At 39.5% G+C, this 23,452-nt stretch overlaps 1 protein-coding gene across 5 annotated transcripts in view; it reads right to left on the reverse strand.

Moving 5' to 3' along the window:
* Window positions 1-23,452, reverse strand: part of EPHA6 (EPH receptor A6) — a 370,926-nt gene that overhangs the window by 27,305 nt on the left and 320,169 nt on the right. For all 5 annotated transcript variants that reach the window (XM_063150201.1, XM_063150202.1, XM_063150198.1 and 2 more), the window contains one exon: window positions 21,711-21,920. In XM_063150201.1, coding sequence (XP_063006271.1) covers window positions 21,711-21,920 — 210 coding nt within the window. The remainder of the gene's footprint in view (window positions 1-21,710; window positions 21,921-23,452) is intronic.

Raw genomic sequence — 23,452 nt, forward strand, 5'->3', positions numbered from 1 at the left:
ATCAAGTGTCCTCTCTCTGCACTGCCATAGTGCCCAGATAATTCATTCCTCTGCCCTGCCCCTGAACTCTGCCATAATTCCTTCTATACCACACCGTTTGAAGTGGCCAATAAAAACTCAGAAGCATCTGGGAGCTTGGAAAGTGAGAACAAACTGAAATGGATCTAAATGTAAAATTATATAGGCTATAGTACTGTCTCCAGCAAACATTTTCATATTCTATTATTTGGAATGCTGTTCTAGAGAAAATGTAGGAACCTAGATGCTGAAGTAACAGACAGCTTGCTCTGGGGTACATGAGATTTTATCTAGGGCTTCTTAAAATTTATTCCAGAAACAAGTTGGAAACACCACGAAAATTAGGCTTTTCTTCTGAGAGTTGCAGTGCCACACATGGATGATGATCAGAATCATTATGAGGGGCTGAGCTACTCTGCAAGTATCACTGCTTTAGTTTTCATCCTAGCTGCATCAAGAAGTGCAGAGGAGAATTAATAGCTTAGTAACTGATGGATTACATTTTCTGCTCACATTTTTGTGAGGTCACTTCTCATTTTATCCTGAAGGAGTTGGCTGGTTATTTAAGTTTCAGTCAATTAATGGATAAGTAGCTGGCCAAAAGATGGGAAACAAACAGTCAGGAAGAAAAGGTCAGTTTTCAGAGTGGCACCCCCCAGAGATCAATGCTCATGTCCTGCTGGCAGTGTGTGCAGAATCTATAATACAGGCTGAACTGGGAACACCCAAAATTGTACTAGAAATCTAGAAATCCAAAGGTATTCATGGCAATAAAGATGATGAGGATTGACCAGAAAAATTTGCTGAAGAATCTTATGATATTGAATTGAAAACTGATAAAATGTCACAAAATTCAGTGTTATAGTGATGCACACAGATTAAAATGCTCCTGAGTTTACATAACAAATAACACAACTGTACTGAGCAATCTTGTAGTTACAGGACAGAGTTGTCTCTAACAATATCAACCCCCTGCTCAAAAGCAGAGTAAAGGGAAAAATTGAATGAAATTGTAAAAATAATCAAGAAAAGGACGAAGCACAGCACTGCTGAAACCTAGGATATTCCTGCATATTGCTTACTGATCTCACTCTTGATCCCTCATTCCAAAAGGACACATTGCAACTAACAGACAGAATAGGTGATCAAAGGTACAGAATAAAAGAAAGTAAGAATGGTCTATAAAGCCCTGAAATAATGAATCAGATAATAGATGGAGAAAATAGACCCAAAGTACATCAAACATAAGTGGCAAGCAGCAGATTAAAAACGTTAACAAAACTATTATTTTAAAAAGACACATTGCTACAGGATGTCACAGACTCTAAAAATTCAAACCTTTGCAAAAGCTGCTAGGTAAACCTACAGGAGAAATATTTGTGAAGGGTATTACACACGAAGTCCTGCCTCTGATTTAAAGAAGTCTTTGAGCCACAGGCTGCTGAAAGCTCAATAACCTGAACAGAGAATGCATCGTGTGCACAGCATGTGCACTTTCACAGAGAACCTGGAATTCCTCCTTGGAATCTCCTGCTTGTTTGCCTTTGGGAGTCATGCTTTGGAGCTCACAAGCATTGCAGCTGTCTCAGTTAGGCCTTTACTCTCTTCCCATCATCTCAGTTTGTTGGCAGGTGAAATATAAGCCCACTGTTAACAGTGTCACTGGAAAAAAAAAGTCAATGATGCACATGTCAACAGCATTCTGAGGGAAAATAAAGTTAAAAAAATATTTAAAGAGTTAATTTTAAAGGAAGTCATCAGAAGGGATGAGGATTTTGATGTGAAAGAATGTAACTAGAAGGGTATCTGAAGCATCACAAGTAATCTTTGTTGTTGGCTCTACGACTACACTCCTATGTCTCTACCATGTTTATGGATATCTTTTGTGACCAAAACTTTTGCCAAAAGGAAAGAATCAATTCGAATCTTGGTAAGTTTTAACAAAGGAGAAAGCACTGGGTACTAAGGAGAAGAATCTGTAAAAGCATTGCCCTGAGAGTGGGGGCTGACTTCTGGATGAGTAGAAGTCTAATGTTTGCTCCACAGAGACATGACACTGTCTTGTAAAGATTTTAGTATCAAATCTTTCATCAGCAATAAATAATTGACTTGGGAGAAAAAAAAAGGAATAAAAGTATTCACTTTTATTCCTTTTTTTCCTCCTAAGTCAATCATTCCCAGACTGCTGGGAATCATGCAAGTTTCATGTCTAAATCAGCCCATGCTGCATAAAAATATGGTTCATATGCCAAAGAAATGAATGTACAAGAGTAGTTTTCAGTCCAAGCAAGGGCTGCTTCACAACAAAGCTTCTCTGATGTTTCTATCTGGTGTAGTGACACAGTGGCAGTGTCCATAGATCACTGCAGTGTGGCAGAATGCAAATTGTTGAATAATAGGATAACCATCTGCTGGATGATGAATGGTTTGGCACAGGAGTGTGGGCAAGCCTTCCTGCAGATAGCCACACTCACCCAGATCTCTGCCAGCTGCCTGAGCAAGGGGCACTGAGCACCAAGCTGGTTCCTGTGTCACACTCACTGCAGCTCAGCAGAGCACAGCCCTGACTGATGAGCCTGAGGGCAGCCCCAGTCACACCAGTGCCCAGGCCGGTTTCATACTGGTGTTTATCATGTTGGCTTGCAGACACTGAGGATCTGCTTACAACAATCACTCCTTACTATTGCACTTCCTAGACTTTTGTACTTTTTCCTGTATCTTGACATACTGTAATTTAGGCTGTTTGTGAATTGTGGCACTGCAATACCTTTTGTTCTGTAAGTCAGTTGGATTTACACCTTGTAATCCCCAGATGACATAAAACTTTGAGTTTTTCTGACAGTGCATCATAATAAATCATCATCTGAATAGGAATTACATATTAACATAATTTATCATTCCTGTACCTTGCTCAGGGGATATTTTACTTTATCATATAATATGTCACTTCCATGACATATTACAGAACACATCATCAGAAGGAAACATTTTGATGAAGTAGCACTTGGATATCAAGGCCAGGTTGGATGGGCCTTGGAACAACCTGGGATAGTGGAAGATGTCCCTGCCCATGGCAGGGGGAATTATAACTACAAGGTCTTTAAGGTCCCTTCAAACCCAAACCATTCTGTGATTCCATCACTATTCTATGAAATAAAACTTGCCACTGGTGCTAGACCACCTGTGGTTTATTTTATAATGACACCCTCTAAGCAGTTGGAAGTCTGGCATTGCCTTCATAAATTCACCACAAAACTTAATCAAAGTAGCTGAAAATTGACCTTTCCAAGTGTATCTACAAAAAAAAAAATCCAGCACATTTATGTCACTGAAAAGAAAAAAAATAAATCTACCTAGCTCAGAATCTTGGAAAACAAGTACGGGGTTTTTTTAAATCATTATTTTAAATTTAGAAACATTAATTTAAGTAAAGGTAGATTTTCAAATTACAAAGCTTATTAAACCCCAAATTTGCTGAGAAACAGCTATTTTAATAATTTTCAGCATTCAGGCACAGGTGCATGGCAGTCATGCTTACATGGAAACTTGCATTATATATGGGTGCAACTTCTGCAGGAAGCATCTTTTTGTGCTAAAAAATCATAAGTACTGACAGTTTCTTCTTTTTCTATCATCTGAGTTACATTTATATACTGAAAAATGAACATATGCATATATGAATATAAAGTTAGGAAATGGATTTCCAAATCTCTGGTGGACAAACAAAGAAATGCATTGCAACAGGAAGCTCTAGCACAGCTGTGCCTGCAGCATCTGAAGGCAAACTCCTTCAGGTAGAGTAAATCAAAAACATTCAGCAGAACTTAATGACATTTTAGGAAAATGCATTTTTCTACTCAATCTCTAGATAGTTAACATCCTACTCTCTTGCTCCCACTTGATTTCTGCATTATGACTTTGAATACTTAAGGAAATTAAAGCAAAATGGTTTTGATAGCAACAAAGTTATGGAATACTAATGCAAGGTTTTGATTTCTTCTTGTTAAGGTATTTTGTGTAAAGTGCTAAACTTCAATCTTATCTTCAAAATCCGTATCACTTGAAAAGAAACCAACCCAGAATGACAATCAAGACAATGCTTATTTTCACACTCACAGCAAAGTGGGGTGTATTTTATAACAAATGCATTCCTCAGTTGCTTGGTTTTGGTGCAGACTGGAAATTCCTGGAGCAGCCTGGTGATCATTCTCAGCAATTCCCCAAAAATCAAGAAACAGTAAAAATCCAGTGAAAGAACTGAAGGAAGAACTTGAATCTTTCAGAGGATGGGGATCATACTTTCACCCAGTAAAACAGCTCTATCAGGATGGAAAACCTTCAGGTAAACTCAGTGTCCAGTGATTTAACACCACCACAAACAGCACTGGAAAGAAGCCACCATTCCTTATCAGCAACTCCCAGAACATTACTTGATTTATTCCAGGTACCAGAGAGCTGACTAATTACAGCCTTAAGAAAGTGCTCTGGGAAATTGATACAGATCAGTCCTCTATCCTTAAACTTCCACACCTTCTGGAATTCTCTCTCAGACTCTCCCCATGACTGCAGCATCAATAGCTCTGGGCATGTATTCTTCTAACCAGTCAAAGGTAGATTAGGCTGCACTTTTGGCAAAACTCAGCTTAATTAAAAAAAAAAAAAAACCCACATCAAAGTAATGCCCTCTATCCCCAATCACAAAAGAGTTAATGAAAACAATGAACAATCTTTTTTTCATGTGTATTGCTTTTTGCAATATACACAGTGTTTCCATGGACTAAAGCCATAGCATTTTATTGCACATTTGATCTTTTTTAGTGCTTCAAAATCTTTCAGTTGTATAAGATTTCCAGCAGTAGAATACAGACAATTGCTGCTTCATTAAAAATGTATAGCAAAAATAAGCATGAGTACACTTAAATAATTTTGTTTATTTTGGCACTTGAGGGTTGAAAAGCTTAGTGTTGAAAATGCCTCCTTTAGATTCATGATAATCACAGCAAATGCACCATACAAAACCTCAAGTCAGATAAACAATCTTGTTTTTGTTTTGTTGCTCAATTGTCTTCACAATTCCCTAAAAGCCTATAAAGGTTTTTTTTTCAGGTATGCTGACCAATAATGATTTTTCCAACAGTGTAACCAAATCTGCAGAGCTGTTTTTCACGCTTCCTATTTTATGTGCATTTCCAAAAACAAGAGGTGATTTTGCTGAAATGATTAAACACGAAAATGGTGCAGTAACACTGCTCAGGCATTTTGCTCCTCAGCATCTTTTACAGCTCCCAACTAACTACTCTCATGGCAAGCCTCTGAAGAACCTGCTGTCTCCATTTCACACTGGGAAAAACAGACAAAAGTTGAGTACCATCAAATATTCTGAATAACTGCAACTCCCACTGGCAATAACTGGATTTCTGGATGCTCATTGTTACTGAAACCAGGCTGTAAATGATTTATATGGTTAAAACAGCAAGGTATAAGAGAATAATGTCTGAAATAAAGTTTCAGCTTATGCAGTTGCTGGGTTCCTGGGCTGTGCCTTCATCTCACATATGACTTAGGACAGATTTTTTACTTATAAAAATAGAAAAAAATAATGGTCTACTACTATGAATGCTTATGTGGGCACCTTTCTCATTTGCAGTCTGTTCACTTCAGTAAAAAACCCACATACAGATTTTAAAGAGTGAAGTAGTCATAGGCAAAGTACTAATTTGGTACAGAAAATCACAATTATTCTCAGTATGCACCTCACCAGGAAAGGATAAACTATGTGACTCAACAAAAGGTATCACCTCCAACAATTCCACCTTGGAACAATCTTTATAATGCTTACCAGCCCTGCATTATATTCCACATGCAATGGAGAAATGTTGCTGAAATTATTAAGCCACAGAAACACATATAAACCTCTAGGCTGTTAAATAATTAATCATACTGACTGTAATAAATCAAACCTTCTCCTCAGTGCAACACTGTGTTGCATGGCCCAAAGTACAGCAGTGTTAATCTCCTACCTCAGATTCTGTAAACACTACAAAACCAGCAGAATAGTATTCAGGCTATAAAATCACACAATCGATTCTATTTCCTTAATTTCTCTTTTTCTGTTATTCAGCTTGCATGCTAACTTTCATAATGGAAGTTCAGTTTCATAATTTAGGCTTGGATTTGTTTTGACGTGGGTTTTTTTTGTGTGTGTGTGTTTTCTATTAAGTCTTATTCCTCTTGCCATTAATTTGATTAAACACACATCAGCAATATTAAGCTGCAGGAGGGAAATGTTGGGTTTCTTGTGTTGCTCTGGGACTTGTCATCGAGCCAAACTCACAGATGTTCCAATGAACACACAGCATTTGGTCCATTTCTAGGATAAACATCAGAGTTTGCTTTATCCACACTGTCATGACCCTGGATAAGTAAGCAGCAAGATCAGCTAAGTCCCCTCACCTACTCTGTACTTTTGATAAACTGACACAAAGCAGGAAGCAAAAGTGAAAGAGGCAGAATTAGGAAAAACGGAAAAAAAATCCATGTGATTTTCGTGCTTCATCCCAGAAGATTTCCTTCTTTGAAGATTTGTTTATTGTTTTCCCTGTTGTGACAAGACACATATTTTCTTCCAAACAACAAGGCAGGTAGAAGGAGGAAAAACTGTGAAATTATATTTAGCAGCTGGGTAGAAACGTGATGGCTCATAAGTGCATGAATAACCCTCCCAGAACCCTCACGGGGTCTCACCAACTTCTGTTGTGCTCCTGAAAGATCCTGGCCTATAAAAACTGAGTAAGACAGAAACCTGGGAATTGGCATTTTGAAGGACTCTGACATAAAGAAAACAACACATGTGCCTACGAGAAGGAATTGCTCATCAGCAATGAACAGCTTGGTCCATGGAGATGTCAGCAACACAGCAACAGCAAACAGAAGTGTGTGATGCCAATGGAAGCTGCAGGAACCCTGAGCAGCTGGGAGGTGCCATTCACATGGGCTATAAAACTGGTGCTGCTCAGCCAGCAGCAAGAGTTGTGTGCATATTAGCCATGAAAAATAGTTTTTTTACCATCAAAAAATCTATCAAAGTACACGTCTCTAGTGCCAGGGTAATATCTTGGGTGTAGAGAGGTAAGTTCTTCATAAATGCCTGTGCCAGACTAATCTCCCATGAAAAAACTGATGGCCCAACTGGAAAATGCTCATTGTATTTTGAATTTGTATTTTGAGCAAGTACTTTGAGGGGGAATTTTTAAGAGACACATCTTTAAGGTTTTTTGTGAAAAGCACCAGTATTTCAGTGCCATGATCACTCCAGCAGCTGAAGCTTCCCAAACAAAGATAACTCAGAGTAAAATCACCCATTCTGACAAGTGAGATGCCAGCAGTTTGTGGGGCCCAGCCTGTGTGTCTGCTGTAATTAAATCTGCACACAAATTGAAGCAAGCAATGAAGTAGCTATTTCTCTTAATGGAACAGACCTTCTGGACAGAACTTTCAGAGCCAGAGGTAGTCATCTCTGTTTTGATGAATCTTTGGCATGCCACATCAATCTTTACTTAAAATTTTGTATGAGCTTTAGATATTTCTATTTTACTGCAGAGATTAGCAAAGAACATCCCATCACGTACAGCTGACTAATACAAATACTTTTTGCTACTTGTTATGTCAGTCATCCAGGCAGGAGATGGAGCAATAATAATAGGCTTTTTTAGAACAGGAAAAAGGCAGCAATCCTGTAAGATGGATATTCTCATTTTTCTTTGGGTTTTTAGGTGAAAGCCCTGGGGGAGGCTCCAGGTTTCCTGCAGCTTTGCTTCTGAGTCCCCTTTGCTTGGGCTGCCCCTGCCCCTGCTCAGAAGGGACACGGAAGGGAAGATGTGGCAGGCAAGAGACAGCCTTGAGAAGTTTGTGATGATGTGGCAGCCAAACCTCAGAGAGGGGAGGAAGAACTTCCTACGGATGAGAAGGCACAATTCATAAAGTCCCTGACTAACCTTCAAGCAAGATCTGCATTTTTTTTCCCAAAGTTCTGGCTGGCTCAGGGTCCTGTCACGAACTTTTTGTCCTCAACTTCCAATAGGGACTTAAAGCCCTGATGAAATTAAAATATTCAACCCTGAAACCTGGAATCTTCTGCATGTCAAAATGACCCTTTAGAAGATTCTGTCACATACTAATGGGATATTACTATTCTCTGGAATTAGTCATAGCGAAAAATATGTAGAAACTCCCTCACTGTTCTCTCCTAACTAAGAAGCACATGTTATTTATGGTCCTATTTCTGACAGAGGCCAAATGTTCTATATGCAACTGGAAAAAAAATCCCACAAACATATTAAAACCTAACAAATACTGAAGCTATGGATCCAAGCATATTTCTTTCAAGAAGAGTGCAGCAGATCTGCTAAACAATTTATGAGCATGACAGTTTAATGAACTTTTGGCAGCTCCCATTTAGAACAGACTGAAAAGTAAGTCTGCACACACAATGTGTATTCATTTCATTGAATAATTTACAGTGTATTGTGGTGTGGGTTGTTTTCCCTTTTATTCTATAAACTGAGCAAATTTCAGAATAAATACTATGCAATGAAATAGACTCCTTTTGTTAGTCACAGCTGTTAGGTGTACCTTTGTATTTGCTCCCTTTTTTCTATACCTGCTCTTATTGTGACATTGCTGTACCATGAAAAAAAAAACAGAATTTGATCAAGAGACTAAAGAAATCTCAGAAAGTTTTTTCAATCTTTCTCATTAAAAAAAGAGCCTGGTCCAAGGAAGTTATTGCTCACAAGAAATAATCCATATATATGGTACAAAGGACACCTTCCTGTTCCAGAGGCAATACCCAGCATCAGCCTGAATCCAGCACAAAGGAACAAGGGGCAGAGATGAAATCTTGAGAAGCAGACAGGCAAATGCACAGACTCACTACAAAAACAAGAGCAGAAATGCTGCTGGCTTACTCTAGTCCAAGTATCAGAGAAAGCCCAGAGTTAATTCAATTAGCACATGGAATAAAATTGCCATTTTAACCTGGAAACTCAATGCCCATCTCTGATCCTAAAGCCAAGGGAGACTGTGGCAATCCTGCTTCCATTCTTACCCAGAAAAGCTGGCTACAGCAATATTTTTACATGACATATTAAACTGGAAATTCTGCAAAATAAAATTTCAAGGCTACATGGTTAAGCACAAAAAATTAAATAGAATAATTAAATGTGTGTAATTACACAGTGTTAATTAGAGATGCTGGAATAGGGATCCTTGACTCCCCTGGATGATTTGTAGGGTGCTCTGTTGACTTCCTCCCCTTTTAACAACTCCAAATATTTACTGGGTAATTCTAGACCAATGTCTGATATATTCTTTCAATTTAGAACAACACAACTGAATCATTGTTACTCAAGACAGATACACACCAGCTCTTTCAACTTCTGGGAATACATTTTCAGCCCTAATCAGCATCTGCACATTTGAAAAGTATCCTCAGTATACCACAGCCCCAGCACAGGAGCTGTTTACTTTTAAAACACATTTGAATGACTTCACTCCTGTAATGAACTATACTAAACTTATTAGGAAAAGATTAGGCAGAGAGCTATTCCTGAGAAAATTCTATCAAAAATCTGACCAAGGGAAAAAAGACCAAATTAAACTTTATATCAAGAACATTTACTTAAAGATGTTGTTGAATACATTATTTGGCAACTTGAATCAATTATTCTACCTTGTTAGAGAAAAAGCTGAAGAGAGTCTCTTCATGACAGGTACTTTCACTAAGCCAACAATTTCATCAATAGTTTGGTGAAAATTCAGCGATCAGTTCTGAGAAATGTGTTTAAGTACATTAAGCATAATACAAAAGTGACACTGCCACGATTGTGCAAGGCTTATTCTCTGACACAGAATGAAACCAGGGCCAGGCTGGTGGACATCCCATGCTTCTCCAGGAAAAAATGACTATGAACAGCATGTCTGCCTACATATTTAATCAACAGTGCTCCTCCTGTAATTCTGGGAGTGTATCAGCACTGAAAAGGCTATCTGTGTTTAAAAATAAAATAAATTAATCTATAATCATGACATTGCTAAAGAGGCTGAAATAAGAGGAATGGTTAAGTGTGGTGGTTGACTAGCAGGATTTGGGCATGAAATGAACATTTTCTTGGAGTTCACTCTGTGTGTTAAAACAATAAATTTAAGGGAGGCTGTGTAAAGAGAAATGAATATTTTACAATTGTTCCCAGCTTCCTCACTTTGGAGAAATGGTTCTAGCATTAGTTTTTCTTAGGCTACAACTGGTTGTTTACCAAATGTTCTTTTAGTGCACAGTGTACACACTGTGACAGCTACAGTGGGAGAAAGATCTAAAGGTAATTGTTCATGCTGGTTAACACCTTATCCATGTTTAGGAGTATTCATTTCAGGAGAAGTCCTGAAGATTTGGGAGTTATTCAGCCTGAGTAAGGAAAAGCAAGCTTCTAAGGAGCTGTTCAACACATTTATGATGAGATTTACCCTAGAGCTTTTTTTTTAAATAAAGAGTAGGGTGACTGCATTTTTATTCAAAAGGGTTTGTAGTAAACCCTCAGATATGGATCTTCTGGGAAGAGGGAATTTAAATGAAAAGCAGAGTGCCTGATGGAAAAAAAAGAGATAGTTCCACTTCCAGAGGGTCTGATATAAAACAAGATGCAATGAAAAGAGGAAGCAGAGGAAGCACTAATAGGTAATGCACTGAGAGTGAAGACAGAGGGAGATAAAAATTAGGGCAGAAATGAAAGCACAGTCAGTGATCTGGTGTTATGGGGGAGGATGAGAAGTCTCATCTCAAAATGCACTTCAGTTAATTTTAGAAAAACAATGAAACATCATAACATTAAGCATGGTGACATTACTAAGAAGAAAATTAGATCTTCCATGTGGATTCAAGTCTTTATATATCCTTCTTTATATCCAAATGCCACACATTTCTTTGTAAAGGGCAGTTAAGCATGTTCATCTGATGCCTTACTTGCAAACAAAACTATTTCGAGATAGGAGTGAGTTGAGTTTTTGAAAGACTCAGTTTGCCAAATCTTTTACTCCACAAAACTGACCCTGGTCCTCACTGAATGAATTTCTGACATTTGAACTATGAACCAAAAGCCTCATACAACACAGGCAATGATATGAACTGCTGAAATATTTTATAGGAGACAACAAAAAGCCATGCAATTTCTTAAGAGCAAAAATTATTCTTCCCCTCCCAAGCCCTCACAACTGAAAACAAAATTCTGCAGCTCTACAGCAGAAAAAAGTGGAACAAGGAGTCCAGAATACAAAAACATAATTTCCTTTTCATGCACTAATACACACAGTTACTGGACATAGATTTTGGAATTACTTTAAATATTGTAAATATGAAGTTGTGCAGTTCTGTTTTTTTGGGTTTTTTTTTTAATATTCTGTTAATGAAGAGATGGTTAATATTGGGAGGCACAAGAACCTGTGAGCCTTCAGGCTGAGGAGGATGCAGCCACAGTGAGGCAGTCAAGGACAAGACACCAGATTTGCCTCTAGAGCACTTCCAAAAGCACAAGGAACAGATCAAATACTTTAGATACTAAGGGCAAAATCCCACAGTGCTTAGTCAGGCACAACTCCCATTGGCCTCAACAGGAGTTTTGCCTGAGTGGATACTGAGCAAGGACTGTGATGTCTGACCTAATTTTATCAGAGTCACGCCAACCTAGCACGTTTTTCAGCCAGCCGAGCGCCGTGCCGCAATATTCCTGCGACATTCTGCTCAAAGGGAAAACCAGAAACCACAAACTGTGACTCATCCCCCCCTCCAAACCCCCCTTACAAAGAAGGGAAGAACTCACAGCTGGACAAGAAGCTGCTATCCTCAAAGTCTGCCAAAGAGCACGACTAAAAAAGAATGCAAGGAACTGAAAGTTTACCATTGCAAAGTTTTGCAAATCTGATCGATAAGGAAAGCACACAAGCGAGATTCCCAAGTGCTTGTGTATGACTGAAGATAATCTAGCTTTTATTCTTGTAAGCAAAAAGGCAACAGTGAAAAGCTTCTTTCTGTAGTTATCCTTCTGATTTGGGGCAAATCAAAATTCCTACATGGTCACTGGAAACTCCTCTGGTTGATTTCACTGGGGATTAATTTAGGTGAATAACTAGGTCAGTCTTATTCCCAAGTTAACATTTCTATTACAGAAATATGAAAGTAGATTAAGTTTAACACATGTGTCTACCTTGCTTCAGAAACTTCCTTCTGTAATTACAGAATCCCATTTACAACAACTTTGATATCATGTACAGGAGAAATATTAGAATTATTATCAAAGTGAGCAGAAAAATTCATCAGCATGTGAGACGTGCATTTTTTTTTACTTCCTTCTACTAGCTGAAGTGAATACCAAAATCTTGACACAACAGCAATCAGGCCACAGGTTCCCCCAGAAGAGATTATGAAATATCATTACTGCATCTAAACACAAAAGCAAAAATCATACTAGGCTAGAACTCTCCCATTTCATATTTTACTGGATCTACCCTTTGGCAGATTCTTCATATAAAGAGTATCTGAGCAATATAGAAAAATACTCCTTTGTTATCTGTGAACTCTTCCATCACTAATGTATCCTAAACCCTCCCAGGTGTGCAATATTAGCCAGAGAAGCAGGCAGAATCACAGAATCATTTAGTTTGGAAAACACCTCTAAGTTCATCCAGTCCACTCATTCATTACCCCATCACCACTAAAACACATCCACATGGTGACTCAACATATCCATAATGCTGATATTTGCCCCCAGAAAATCTCCACTTGCTCTCTTCGCCTAAGTAAAAGAAGAAAAGGAATCTTGGTTTTCCCCAGACTTCTGTTTTGAAGATTGGATATCAGAATCCCAGGCTAAAATCAATTGGGGTCAAGTCCTTGCTAAATTAACAGAATTTGTTTTCTGTGTTACCATTTATTTGCATGGAACACGAACATAGATAGCATCTCTGAAATTTTAATGCTTCTTTCTCATTTGATAAATTGCCAATTGATGACAGTCATTAAGAAACAGGCCTAGCCAGTCACAAGCAAATACAATGCAAAGTAATTCCTCAGGAACCAGTTAGAAAACCCTTCACCCCTTAAAACACAGCGCAACCATATGTCAGATCTTTAGCACACAGGAATTCCCAGCTCTGAAAAATAAACAGGATTTCATCACAATCTAGCAGCACTGCTGAGAATATTCCATCTCTTCCAGGGTCACAGCTCTTTGCTGACACAGCCAGCTCAGAGCAACACTCAGCACAGCCAGGGAAACCAGACAGAGCCATCAATGACCTGCAGCAGCTCAAGACACAGGAGGAGTCTCCTCCTCTCCAAGCTCCTTCCACGTGAGCTTTGAAATCTTCACCTGAACTGTGCCTGAACAACTGACTGCTTTTAAATAACCAAGTCCAACAGGTGGTTGGTTTTGCTTTTTTGTTTTTTTTTTTTCCACTAGAGTCAAGAATTCATTTAATTATACTCATGGACATAACACATCCTGCTGTGTAATATGTCAAGATTTAATTATGAAGCTTTACAAAAGCCTGGTGAAGCCAAGTGCTTCAAATTTTCAACCCAGAAATTTTATATGCCTGTATGCAGAGTAGTTACTTTTTACAGTGGTATTTAATGTGGCTCATAAATTCCCACTGAGAGTGGTACAACAAATGCAAATGAAAAATCATCCAGATCTTATTTCCTTTCACCTAGCAATAACTAAATAAAGGAGTTAGAGCTGAGCTGTTTGGCTCACTGGAGCTGAATGGTTTTCTTTTCCCAGTAAATTTCCTACCTCTTGTAAGCACTCAGTAAACAAATTTTATAATAGTTCCTTAACTCATCTTTGAAAGGTATCAGTAGTTTTTAATGAGAAGAAAAAAAAAAAACACCTACATGAATAAGCTACATTCTTTTTCAAGGCTTTCAAGAGATTGTCCTGCTTGTTATATAGATCAAAATACCATAACCTATGGGAATTACTGTCAGCTGACAGCATCTGCTTTGACCTTAATGGACTGCCCTGAAGCTCATTAAACAGTGCATCAGGAGCTGTGCATAGTGCAGGTGGGTTCCAGCACAGGAAAGGTATTTTATGATTTACTGCACCTTGGTTGATACAATGAATACTAAAATCCTAAGTGAACTGTGATCCTTCATTTGCAATAAACAAAACAGGCATTCGAGATTACATTCATTCACAGAATTAGCAACAGAGCAATAACTTTGGTTTTATGCCAGTACTCTTACTTTTTTACTCCTAAGCGTGGACAGGATTGTTCTGAGTGAATAAAGATCTCACTAAAAATGTATAAGCACGTTCTGCATGTTTACAATAGCTTCTTCAATTGTAGTTTGAAAATTACAATTCTCATTCAAAATTATAAATGCATGCAATCAAATCCCAGCTGTGTCTGAAATTAGATTAATATTCTGAAAATTGTTAGCTTTAAAAAAAATTCTATTAACAGTACGAGGAATTAACAACAAAATGACTGCTCATAGTATGCAGTGCATGTACTCACACACATAGAAGTGTACTGCTTACATTTATTGGGCTGGTTTCCAAGGAGAACAGTGTGCACAGATAATTTTTCAAGGTTTTCATGCCCAGCTGAGAGATCAGTAATTTTGGGGCCTTGGTCAGCCTCATGTTTTTTCAAAAACAGCACCTGTAGCTTTCTGAGATTCACAATCCTCTTTTAACTCTTACTTCAGAAATTATTTGTGAGTGCATTGAATTTTTCCACCTCCTCTGGCCTTGCACAGCTACTTAAGATCTGCTCAGAGATGTAACACTGCATCTTTGTGTGGATTGAACACTGCCAAGTTTTGAATCTTACAACAAAGACAGACTTGACACTCTTGACTACCTGTGAGAGGAAAAAATGCAACCACCTTCAGGGTTAAATGCCAGAAACAGATTCATCAATTATCTCCTAAGATGCAAAGATCCCAAAGAGCACCAGCACTACAGATTTATAAGTAGTTCATTCTCAATCCCATGAAACACTTGTAAATAAAACCACTGAGAGATGTTCAGGGAGTCAAACTGAGAAATACCACAAGCACATACATGTAAGTTCAAAACTCAAATTTGAGAATATGAAAATGGGAGGTGGAGCCAGAGAGACAAAAAGCTGAAATCCAAGCTAAAACAAAGGCATAGCTTGCAAATCTTTAAAGGCAACATCCTTTAGATTGATTACACTACAATATATTCTTCTGATTTGAAATTAAATTGGATTACAATGAATGATGGATGTTGCTTTGAAAGCCACATTGGGAATGAAGTATAAAATACCACTTTTTTTACAGCCAAACTTGTGTTGAATTCATCAACATCATAATTTTGGGAATGAAAAACTGAAATGCAAATTTCCAACTGTATTTCTCTGCCAAATCCATATTTAGAGTACCTACTTGGAGTAGTGTGGAAGAAAAAAGCAGGGATGAGATTAAGATTTATCATTGAATTCAATCATTAAGCTCCTTTTAAATTTCTGCACATCTAAATGCAATTTTGCATGCATTCTCAAAACTCAAATGACTGTGGAAGTGAGTACTCACAGAAATGCAAAGTTTGACAAAACATGGAAAGAGTTTAATTTTACATAAATGTTTCATTCCTGTCCTGGGACCTTCTTCCTAAGGGTCTGTTTGTTTTGGTCTTTTATAGCCTATTTGTTTCTATTACTAAATTTAAGTAGGGTTAAATAAGCCAGAAAAACTCTTGGATGAACTTGGGATCACAGCCGGATAAAAGCTGAAGACAGAATTTGAAAATTAATATTTCCAAATGTTTAAATTTCGTCACATATTAGGGGCCGCTACACACAACAAAAATAAATAAAATTAACAGCAAGCACCACACCCTGCACTGAATGGCTCAGTTTGGGATTCCTGTTACTTTTAAACACACAGCTACTAATTAAAAGTCATCAACCTCACACTGGTACAGCTCAAGAGGCAAAGAGTCTTCTTCCAAGACACTCCATCCTTTGGCTACTCCTTCACCTGCTGGCTACTTGTCCTTGAGGATGCTCTGCCCAGGGCACCACAGCAGATGACAGAGGCTTGAAGAGGGCAGGTTCAGGGTCTCCAGCCCCAGGCATCCTCTGAGAGCAGGGAATGGATCCAGCTGGAGCTGGCACTCGTGGGTAGGTGGCTCATCTCAGCACCAGGGGACACAAATCCCGTCACACACTTCAAAACCAGCGACTGCAATTCTCACAACTGGACACATCAGCACAGCTCTTGTGAACCTGCTTCCTGCCCACATTCTGAGATATTTACTCTCTTCTTCAAAATATTGATGTGAGAGCCCCAGCAGAGGAATTCCTGCTGTTACACTGCAGTAAAAGCAAACCTCGGCCCAGCTAAGAGCAGGGACTGGCAGCACAAGATGGATCCTGCCCAAGAGCACAAGAATCCTGATGAGGCATGATGGCACCAAGTGACCTATCCATAGACAGCCCCTTTGGGATCCCATTGTGGCTCTAGTCTGGCAAATAATATTATAATCTCACACAGTAGCCTTGGAAGGATATTTTATTTTTTTAACATTCAATCTAAACCTCCCCGGTAGCAACTTGCTGTTTCCTCTCATTCTGTCACTCACTAGCAGGAGCAGAGGCTGAACCCCACCTGGCCCCTTTCAGGGAGTTTTGGAGAGCCACAAGGTCCCCCCTGAGCCTCCTCAGCCCCTCCTCATCAGACTGGTGCTCCACACCCTCCATGTTGTGTCTGTCACACAAGGAGCTAAAGAGCTGACACCATTTATGCTCAACCTTAGGTCACCAATGGGTTTTAAGAAAACAGGCCAATGCAGACCTTTGCAGCTTCTTTTTCTCAATGGTTGCCAATAACCAATTTACTCTGCAGTCCATGATTAATTCTAACCCTAAGCAAATACCCAGGCAACCTGCTTGCAATAGCACAGTTTGTTCAGAAACTATTGCTAACATCTCAAATTAATTGGAAAATCATTTGCATCTTGTTTTACTTTTCAGCAGATTAAACCTTCTCTCCCCAAACCTGTTACTTGTGTACCACTCAGGGAAATCCGAAATTGTCTTGCTAAGTGGAAAGTATATAACAAAGTCAAAAAATATGAATGTCTCATCCTGATTCCCTCAGAGTTTTGCTACTTGGTATTATTAATAAAGATTATTGGCATCAATCTTTGCTCCTGTAATGAATCTAATAAGTCTGAAATCTTCCTGGATGGGTTATTTCACCCAACTGGCTTGAGAGGAGTCAGACTCATAAAGTTTACAAAGTGATTCAGAAAATACAATGTAATAAATCAATTCTCTAACTACTATTATGGAAAGAAGAAAGTATTTCATATGGTAAGGCTGAATGAATGAATTCAGAATGAATTCACAAATAAAGCTGATAGAAGAAATCTGGAATACATTTCTTTATCATAGAATTCTGTTTGTAGCAGCTTTTTGTCTTGCTCAAAATCAGATTTAATGCAGACTATTAAGGTATCACCTGTAAGTGAAATACTAGTTTAGTCCTTTTTGCAGTAGTGCCACAAATTCTGTTCTGATTATAAATATTTTGCTGTATGTAAAGAGTTGTTCTGGGGCCACGTAGTTCCTTTTAAAGTACATGTGAATCCTAATCATATTTTAAACTAAATAAATCTACAACTACTAACAGAGTCTATTTAAAAGCAGGAATGCAAGCGCCTAGATGTCCTCTGTATGGACAGAAACGCTTGTTTATATACTAGAAATGTCCTTTTATGACTAAGTGTTGCCTTGGAAACCATTACTAAAAATGAAAGTTTTGTCTCCAAAGGCAAACCCACATAGTACTCAATTATCCCAAAGTTTGCTTTATATTTTCCTGATCAATCTGGAACACAGAGATGTGCAGTCAAATTTTCCTGGCTTTTAATTCCTCCTTCCTATTCTAAAATGGTATCTTGCTGTATTTTTTTTTTATTCCAGGTAACAAACAGGAATCAGTATTTTATTTCCTAAAAACCCTCTAATCAAAGATATATTTACAACCTTTGTCTCAATAGGCTGGAAGACAAAAAAAAAGTACATTCACACAATAATTGACCACTGCATCATAGATTTAAAAGTCTATTTTTGGCTTACAGTCTATGGTAGATAGTCTCCAAGGAAAACATCCAATTCCACCCTTCAGTTTCTGACACCAGGACTAAGACAAAAAGGGGAAGATAAAATAATCAGTTTTCTCTGAGCACTGACAGTGCTGTACAGGGAGATGGGAGGCTAAAATACTACTTTTCAAAATGCAGACCCACCCTGTGGATTTCTTACATTTACAGATACAGGGTTGTTATCAATAAAAATCTCTGTGGAGGGGAAACATGAATTCTAAAATCACCAGAATCTTTGAGAGAACATTGAGGGTTTAACCTTCACATGTTGGAAACACAGTACGGAACTAAAGAGTTGCTATAAAATCCTCTAGGAATACACATGGCCTGCTGCTGGGAAGATGCTCATGAGGGGAAAAGAGCCAGTGCCAAAATGCTGGGCAGTGAGAGCTGCAGGAGGATTTGCCACCCAGTGTGGGCTTCCTGTCCCTTCTGCTACCATGAAAGCCTTCCCTGAGTCCTCCCCAGGCATTGTGACAAATCCTTTCTTCTTTGTGTCCCCACCCAATTTTGGTCAGGGTTGTACTGAGTCCTTTTAAAACCTGACAGGGTTTTTGACTTCCTGCTGAGTGTTCCTAGAGAGAAATCTGCTGCACTTGCTCAAGGGGAACAAGACCCCAAGGACAGGGCTCATTGAAGGCAAGAGCATCCCACAGAAACCTGGCTGTCCCCAGCTCATACAGAGTGAGTGTGACACAAGATGGACTGCAGCTGTCAGTCTGTCCTCAGGAACGAGGGAAGGACACTTCCCAAGGACCACAGGTGACAGGAAGAACTGGGCAGGCTCTGCCACAACGACTAAAACAGTCAGTGTGTGAGGACACACTTGCAAGGACAGGAAAGCTGAAGGAATAAGTGATTAGAAATGCTTTCCATTTCCCTTATACCTCTTTGGACTCTTCCCATTTACAAAGTTTTTTGTTCATGTCATAATGGCCTACAGCATTTCCCCACCTCAGTTTCAAAGCTTTTTGATCTTTGGTGGGGTTCATGGTCGAAACAGATTCCCCTTGGATGCCTGGCTGCCACAGGGAGCTGCCACTGCCATCAGCCTCTGTGACATCCCCTCCTGCTGGGCTTGCTCCAGGTACCAGCCCAGCAGCATTTGGCACTCCAGCACCGGGCTGCAGCCTTGGCAGCGTGGAGCAGTGGCTCTGAGGCACTCCTGAGTTCTACACCTACACCAAGCTCTCATGTTAGGGTGGAAAGGAAAATAGGGAGCCTTTCAACAAAGCCTGTTCTACAATTTCCTTCAGCACAGATAAAGGAAAAAAGGAATATGTCATGGCACTGTTTGTGTTTTTCACAGCACAGCACATCCTGACTAAAAGCAGCTCTAGCCACGATGACCAGGACAGGCACTAACTATTCTGTAAAGTGAATTGCTCTGTAGAAAATTACAGTATAAATAATAGCTGAAAGCCTCCAATTCTCATTTGGTGTCTTCCCTGGCCATTCCCAGTGCCTGGCACCAGCTGGGGCCATTATCCTGGGCTCAGAGCTGAGACTGTCCCTTGACTCCTGTCAGGGGCACTTGGCGCCAGCTGAGCTCCTCACCAGGGCCATCAGCCAGCCCCTGCTCATGTGAGAACCTGCTCAGCTGCAGCCATGTTCATCTGCCCTTTCAAACCTCTTACTAAGAACCAGTGGGAAGCAAAACAGGTTTTGAGAACTAAATGAAGGAAATCTCTGCTATAAAGTAAAATCTGGGGTCTTTTTTCCCCCCTAGCTGGCATATTAAAACCAATAGAAAACCTTGTAAAGTGACTTGTTTTCCTCTAAGTCAGCTTGCAGTTTTGTATAGGACTTCTAAGAAATGGAAGTTGCAGCAAAATTATCATAACACCTCTATTTTAGGCCTAAACGAAAAGTAAATATATTATTCTACATATATAAATATATAAGATCTAAAATCCCATTACAATATCTTAATTGAATTCAGTAGATGCACCACAATACTTACTGCAGTACAGAGAAATTAGATGAGTTCCTTGTTTTGGCCATACATCACTTTTTAAAGTGGAATAGAAAAAAAAAAGGGTAAAATAAATTATTTAATGTTCATTTATCTTCTCTATTACAATTCTGTCACTGTTCCCTACCATGGGAATATACAAATTCTGCACATTTTGTGAGAGTAGTAATGAGAATGCAATCTGCCTCTGAAATAGTTTTAGTTTAAATGATAGAGATGAAAATTACTCAAAAATCTCTTTGCAATTAACTGTTGTGATAATAATTGCATCTGAAATGTAGTTTGGTATCAGGAAAAATGGTGTATTGGAACTTGTCATTTGTCACGTTCAAGAATTTTTCACTTCACTGGAACCCCCCTACAACACCACAAACCAAAATAACCCACCCCAACTCCCCTCACCCAAATCCCATTTTCCAAGGAATTAAGTATTAATAAACTGAGACTTAAACCATGCAAAGAAGATCCTAAATGTCCTGCTAGAAGATAAACTTAGTGAAATAAAATTAAAATTCTAATTTATGAATGCCAGGCTTGCATTGGCAGTGTGCTTCCAAAAGTGAAGCTGGTAAGAGTCTCTCTTCTCCCATCTCTCTTTGACAAACACATCCTTGTAAAGGAACACAAATTGCCAGAAGAGGAAACAACATGGGAAAAGAGCCTCCACAGCCAGCAAAACCAGAAAGAATGAAAAAGGTCTCCCACTTATACTTGCACATTTGCTTAAAATAAACTTTTGCCAAAGTTTCTTAACACATCCCTTAGCCAAAAATCAAAACAACTTCCCTTAGCAGTGTGTTTGCTGAATCACATGACTGAGAAGGGAATAAAGCCAACTCCAACTGTTCTTCCTGTGGCACAGACAAATCTGAAACTGGAGTACTGTCAGAAGCCAGGACATTCCTCTGGCTGCCCTGGAGGGCTCAGAGACCTTGGCATGGAGTCAAAGACACCTGTGCCTTCGATTTTGGCCCATGGAAACAATTACCAGCTTTGTGTGAAGATTTACAAGCCACAGGGGTTGAATAGAATGATAGAGAATTTACCACAGGGTGAAAAAGTAGAATTCTGGGGATTTAGAATGGGGGTTCAAGAGGCAAGATGGAGGAATCTGGGCATGTCCTGTCTTTCTTTTTTTCTTCTTGTCCTCCATCTCCTGCTGTGATGGTGACACTTCTGGACTGGTTTAAAGTAGAGACAGACTGTCTAACACAGGTGATAGGTATTGGGAAATTACTGTAAATAAAGTACACCTAGTTCTTAGTATAAAAAACTAACACTGCCCAGAGGGTGGCCAGTGTGCCTCAACCTGACCGGCCAGACAGACCCCCACAGAGAAAGAATGTATTAGAGAAGAGAAAACAAACAACCTTGAGAACCAGAGACCCAACCTCTTTTTTGACTGCAGGGCTGTGAAAAAAGACTTCCTAATATCTCAGGAAGCATTCCAACAACACGAAACCCAAGAGAACAGAAGAGGCACCAGGCAATCAGCTGCTCAGATTAGGTAAGAAACTCACGCTTGTGGTGTAGGCGGCCTCGGGGTCGTCCTCCAGCACCCGTGAGAGGCCGAAGTCGGAGACCTTGCACATGAGGTTGCTGTTGACCAGGATGTTGCGCGCCGCCAGGTCCCGGTGCACGTAGCCCATGTCCGACAGGTACTTCATGCCGGAGGCGATGCCCCGCAGCATCCCCACCAGCTGGATCACCGTGAAGTGCCCGTCGTGCTTCTGCAAGGGGACAGACAGCTCAGATTCCTCCCTTTGTTTCATCCCAGTGAGACCAACCTCAGCTCTGATTTGAAACACTTCTGCTTCAGGGATTTTAGGAACTTATTGTGATTGCGTTCAAAAGCTGCCCACTTGCAAGCTTGTTTTTTTTTCAAGGACTTAAGTTGCTTGGCAGTGCATCCCATCCCATCTCTCATTGTGCAGCTTCTCCCCCTTTCCTCCACATTTTCACACATTTCACAGTCTTCCTACTGACAACATTTAATTGCTTTCATACTTGGTTACTATGAATGCCTTCCCACAACACTATTTTTAGTACAAGAACAAGAAAGGACACAAATTTCTTCACTGATGGCCTCAGGAAACAAAGCACCCCCTTTTTATTGTCTCTGCCTTGATTGTCTGCTGTTACCTCACTTTTACAGTATTTTTTTAGGGAGGGTTTTTTTGTTAAAAAAAAGTCCCAAAATATCCTGAAAAAAATTTTGGGGCTTTAGCTCATGCTCTTGTGCACCTTATACCTAATCTCTGAACACTGGATCAAATGAGGTAGAACTCAGGAATTCCGCTTTGCCAAAATTTTCCTGGCAGATTAAGGTTAAGCTCAGACCCATGAATGCATCAAACTTCTTGACACCTTCTGAAATCTACTGTAAATAAGAGTTATGCCATTAACTGTGCTTGCCCAGGTGGGCAGCCTTGCTGGGCCTCCGTTTCTCCATCTGCAGCATTAAAGTTAACACTTCTCTATGGCCTGCTTCAGACAGCTCCTGAATTATGTGGCAGTGGGGACCTGCACAGAAATGTGACTGCAGGCTCCCTGCCTTGTTTAGACCTGCCCTTTCTACCATTCACAGCAGACTGCTTTTAGGAATATTTTTATAGTGACCTCAACTGGCAGACATTTAGCTTCTCATGGATTATTCAGTGACCCAAGGCTTTTTATGTTCACAGAAACAGCCAAACAAAAACAACTCCTGCAAACAAGTTAACCTTCCATTTTCTCTTTCAACACTTCTAGCATTGGGCTACAGACAAATAAGTTCTGTTCAGCATTCAAGACACTTCTATTGCTTAGCTCATGCATTTAAGCAAGATGATTTTTATAGGGGAGAAGCTTATAGGAAGTTCAGCAAATTCATTAGATTCAGCAAAGCAACAGGCTGAACTATGCTTAGCCTTATCCCTGGTCAGCAAAGTATTTCAGCATTCCCATCATGATTCAATGATTTGGGGCCTGCATACAGCTAGTCAGGATAGGAACATTAAAGACTATAACAAAAATCAGAAAGAAAATGGTAAAAGGAGGACACAAACATACCTTGTCAGCTGGATGACCTCACTGCCTTACTATACTAGTCAGCAACATTTGTATTGAAGGAGCAGTGCCAAACACCACAGCCACCTCCCATGAAAGCACATTTCATAACACCTCTTTAAAACCAGCTATTTACAACTGATTTAGAGCAATTTTTCCCCCTTGAATGTGTCAGTGCTTTATGTCAGGGCAGTAAATCTTCTCTGACTCTAAA

The sequence above is a fragment of the Melospiza melodia genome, chromosome 2, assembly GCF_035770615.1.
Source record: "Melospiza melodia melodia isolate bMelMel2 chromosome 2, bMelMel2.pri, whole genome shotgun sequence".
In the NCBI taxonomy this organism is placed as follows: Eukaryota; Metazoa; Chordata; class Aves; order Passeriformes; family Passerellidae; genus Melospiza; species Melospiza melodia.